Source organism: Penaeus japonicus, unplaced genomic scaffold, assembly GCF_977035675.1.
Source record: "Penaeus japonicus unplaced genomic scaffold, GWHDUDI00000001_assembly GWHDUDI00000003, whole genome shotgun sequence".
NCBI lineage: Eukaryota > Metazoa > Arthropoda > Malacostraca > Decapoda > Penaeidae > Penaeus > Penaeus japonicus.
The window spans coordinates 7681833-7686832 of NW_028234405.1; the positions used below are offsets into that span (position 1 = coordinate 7681833).

The window sequence follows — 5000 nt, forward strand, 5'->3', positions numbered from 1 at the left end:
TTTCGAACTTTAATTTCGAAATGTGACGATTTTATACTTGCCTAATGTGTCAGTGTTTTATTATATGTGTGTGTGTACATGTTACTGTGTTTGTGTTGTGATTCACACACACACATATCTATGTATATAGATATGTGTGTGTATGTATATATATATATATATATATATATATACATATATATATATATACATATATATATATACATATATATACATACATATATATGTGCGTGTGTGTCTGTGTGTTTGTTTGCATGTGTGTGTATACACACACACACACACACACACACACACACATATATATATATATATATATATATATATATATATATATATATATATATATATATACATTTATAATACTGTTGAACGTATCCCTCCCATTTCCCTCTCTCACTCTACTTATTCATATCTGTTCGTCCCTGAAAATTAATCTTGACTGTCGTTAATTGTTGCAACCACCAGTATAATGAAAGAGTCTTTTTTCATAGAAGTGCTATGGATATTGCTATCGCTTCAATCATTCTCGTGAATGAAAAGGCACGCTGTCATCTTTTCTTTTTTTTTTCTCAGAGCGTGATGATTACGAATCATGAAGAATGTCATAGTCATTCTTTATATATACGTAAAAAATAAAAAATAAAAAGATACGCTGGAAGAACTGTGTTCAACAGACTTCCTAGAGACACCGGCCGTTGCCTGGAAACTTTATTTCGCCATCAGTGTTGCCATCTCGCATACTTAGTCGTTTCTAACTATTAATAAGTAATTGGTTTGTACAGTTATTTCTTTTGTATTGCTATAAACAATACAAATGATTGCTAAAAACATTACATTATATATATACATTCATTAATTTGCAAAGGATCGTTCTGAAAAGAACTGGAAAAAACAGTGAATGCTGGCAACTTTTCCCTCGCATGGAATTCCCTCGGCGAGAATGGCCAAGCAACGAGTCTACGTATATAAGGAGGTAAATTGACTTCTAAGCTCAGAACACAGCCTGCAGTTGAAGTTCAAGTAAGTTACTTGTGTCGAAAATGATTCCATTCGTATCAAAAGAGAAAATCAACTCAATCTTAACGTTATGTCATATATTTTCCAGACTATTTCATATATAACCTACAATTTCCACATCTTTTCTCTTCAGGATGGCTCGTACCGTGGCAGTGACATCCCTCATCGTGGCTCTGTGTGTCGTAGCAGCAGTTGCTGGACACAATAGGTACGGCGCTGGTGTACACAGACCTGTTGTTGGAGTCCACAGTAGTGTTCACAGACCTGTTAGTGTCCACGGCAGTGTCCATACAACTGGTAGTCTCCACGGTAGCGTGCATAGACCTGTTGGTCTTCATGGCAACGTTGGTGTCCACGGAGGTAGTGTTCATGGCCATGGAGTTGTAGGATCTGGCATCCATGGCGCCGGTTCCTTCAACACCGCTCATTACCCTAATCTTGTTCCCGGCTACAGTTTCTACGACAACAGGCCCGCGGTCGGCTACAACCAGTGCAAGTTCTGGTGCAAAAGTGATTTCACTGGCAAGTACTACTGCTGCCAACGACCTTATCAAGGATAGATTCACACTTGGCTGAAATGCTATCATCCTTTTGTTGATTCTGTTATGTTATGAAATGTCTTGCTCCTTCTGGAATAAAACGCATGTTGTTGATTCTCTATGTATGCTGTTATTCATCTCATTCCTGTTCCCACTGCCTTGCTCTGCAAACTTATCCATACACTTAAACACACATAAACACACATACACACACACACACACACACACACACACACACACACACACACATATATATATATATATATATATATATATATATATATATATATATGTAGGTATGTATGTATGTATACATATCCACATACATGTGTATTTAAATGCATATATATACATATACGTGTATATATATAAACATATCTGTATGTGTGTGTGTTTAGATACATATATATGGAGGGAAACAAATTCTGTTTTGCTGATAATGAGTAATCTCCTATTTAGAATTTACAAGGCTTTGACTAATATCTAATATAGGATTTACACATGACATGATAATTTTCTTTTTTCGCTGAGCCTGTACAGACTCCTGTATGTGTTCGTGTTCCACATGTGTATTTACAGATTACACTACTGTGAGAGAAAAAAAAATCGTCTGACCCAAAATGCACCAATGGCTGCCGAATTACATCATCTGCCATTCACGTATGTATACTATTTCCATGATACTGAATGCATTACAAACTTAATGGTCTCAAGGAGTGATGGCATTAACATTACTATAAACTATTACTATTACAGCCTATGTGTAACTACTACAATCCCAAATAAGTAGATATTATCCTTGTGACTTCTGCTACAAGTCGCAATTGAAATATACAGAAAATATTTATAATAAAGAAAGATAGAATACCAACCTGGCTATACCTAATATATAAACTATTACAGCGTCTGATATACTCACCGTACATATATGTGCCATATACTTTCATATTTGCTAAAGCTCATAGATTAGTTTTATATTCACTGCATAGCATTATATTTTTTGAAGTTCTTCTATTAAACTATTCCTGAAGATGTTCAGTTAAATTTGCCAAATCTACATTTAATGTTAAGCATATCTAAAAAAAAAAGAAAAAAACAATATATAGATTTATACATATATATTTATTTATATATATGAATACATATAGCATTGAATACAAGGCCATCAGAATAGTGTATGTACGTGTGTGTGTGTGAGTGCATATAAACATATATATATATATATATATATATATATATATATATATATATATATATATATATATATATATATATATATATATATTATATATACACACATACACACACATATATATATATATATACATATATATATATATATATATATGTATATATATATATATATTTGTATATATATGTATATATATATATATATATATATATATATATATATATATATATATATATATATATATATATATATATATATGTCTGTGTCTGTGTGTGTGTGTGTATATGTATGAATATGTATTTATATATTTATATATATATATATATATATAATATATATATATATATGATATATATGCATATGTATTTATATATTTATATATATATATATATATATATAAATATATATATATATATAAAACACTGCCACAGCAAGAGAGAGTAAAATCGTAACATTTCGAACTTTAAGTTCGAAATGTTACACTTGCCTAATGTGTTTTATTATATGCGTGTGCATGTTACTGTGTTTGTGTGTTGTGATTCACACACACACATATCTATGTGTGTATATATATGTGTGTGTATGTTTATGTTTATATATATATATATATATATATATATATATATATATATATATATATATATATAATGTGTGTGTATACATATATACACATACACATATATGTGCGTGTGTGTCTGTGTATTTGTTTGCATGTGTGTGTGTATACACTCATATATATATATATATATATATATATATATATATATATATATATATATATATATATATATACAAACATATATATATATAAATATATATATATAAATATATATATATATATATATATATATATATATATATATATTTATATATATGTATATATATACTGTATACACACATTTATAATACTGTTGAACGTATCCCTCCCATTTCCCTCTCTCACTCTACTTATTCATATCTGTTCGTCCCTGAAAATTAATCTTGACTGTCGTTAATTGTTGCAACCACCAGTCTTTTATTTCATAAAAGTGCTATGGATATTGCTATCGGTTCAATCATTCTCATGAATGAAAAGGCACGCTGTCATTTTTCTTTTTTTTCTCAGAGTGTGACGATTACGAATCAGGAAGAATGTCATAGTCATTATATATATATATATATATATATATATATATATATATATATATACGTAAAAAAAGATACGCTGGAAAAACTGCGTTCAACAGACTTCCTAGAGACACCGGCCATTGCCTGGAAACTTTATTTCGCCATCAGTATTGCCATCTCGCATACTTAGTCGTTTCTAACTGTTAATAAGTAATTGGTTTGTACAGATATTTCATTTGTATTGCCATAAACAATACAGATAATTGCTAAAAATATTACACTCATTAATTTGCAAAAGATCGTGCTGAAAAAAAAAGGAAAAAACAGTGAATGCTGGCAACCTTTCTCTCGCATGGAATTCCCTCGGCGAGAATGGCCAAGCAACGGGTGTATGTATATAAGGAGATAATTGACTTCTAAGCTTAGAACACAGCCTGCAGTTGATGTTCAAGTAAGTTACTTGTGTCGAAAATGAAACCCATTCGCAGCAAAAGAGAAAATCAGATCAAACTTAATGCTATGCTATATATTTTCCAGACTATTTCATATATAACCTACAATTTCCACATCTTTTCTCTTCAGAATGGCTCGTACCGTGGCAGTGACATCCCTCATCGTGGCTCTGTGTGTCGCAGCAGCAGTTGCTGGACACAATAGGTACGGCGCTGGTGCACACAGACCTGTTGTTGGAGTCCACGGCAGTGTTCACAGACCTGTCGGCCTCCACGGCAGTGTGCATAGACCTGTTGGTCTTCATGGCAACGTTGGTGTTCACGGAGGTAGTGTTCATGGCCATGGAGTCGCAGGATCTGGCATCCATGGCGCCGGTTCCTTCAACACCGCTCATTACCCTAATCTTGTTCCCGGCTACAGTTTCTACGACAACAGGCCCGCGGTCGGCTACAACCAGTGCAAGTTCTGGTGCAAAAGTGATTTCACTGGCAAGTACTACTGCTGCCAACGACCTTATCAAGGATAGATTCGCACTTGGCTGAAATGTTATCATCCTTTTGTTGACTCTGTTATGTTATGAAATGTCTTGCTCCTTCTGGAATAAAACGCATGTTGTTGATTCTCTATGTATGCTGTTATTCATCTCATTCCTGTTTCCACTGCCATGCTCTTGAAACTCTTCCATACACACA

The 5000-nt window shown here is 32.6% G+C and overlaps 3 protein-coding genes across 3 annotated transcripts in view; all 3 read left to right on the plus strand.

The window, feature by feature from the left end:
- The window catches only part of LOC122250894 (uncharacterized), a 391291-nt gene that overhangs the window by 373598 nt on the left and 12693 nt on the right, over window positions 1-5000 (plus strand). The gene's annotated exons all lie outside the window — the stretch shown is intronic.
- On the plus strand, window positions 881-1675 carry LOC147472097 (uncharacterized). The gene is made up of 2 exons (XM_086554882.1): window positions 881-1020; window positions 1151-1675. Exon 2 carries the CDS (start codon window positions 1152-1154, stop codon window positions 1575-1577), a length of 426 nt encoding a protein of 141 aa, XP_086411008.1. The 5' UTR covers window positions 881-1020; window position 1151; the 3' UTR covers window positions 1578-1675.
- LOC147472098 (uncharacterized) lies at window positions 4399-4932 on the plus strand. The gene has a single exon (XM_086553564.1). It carries the CDS (start codon window positions 4439-4441, stop codon window positions 4832-4834), a length of 396 nt encoding a protein of 131 aa, XP_086409690.1. The 5' UTR covers window positions 4399-4438; the 3' UTR covers window positions 4835-4932.

Bases quoted from the DNA above. Each gene is read 5' to 3' on its own strand.
- LOC147472097 (XM_086554882.1), top strand. From the start codon at position 1,152: ATGGCTCGTACCGTGGCAGTGACATCCCTCATCGTGGCTCTGTGTGTC.
- LOC147472098 (XM_086553564.1), top strand. From the start codon at position 4,439: ATGGCTCGTACCGTGGCAGTGACATCCCTCATCGTGGCTCTGTGTGTC.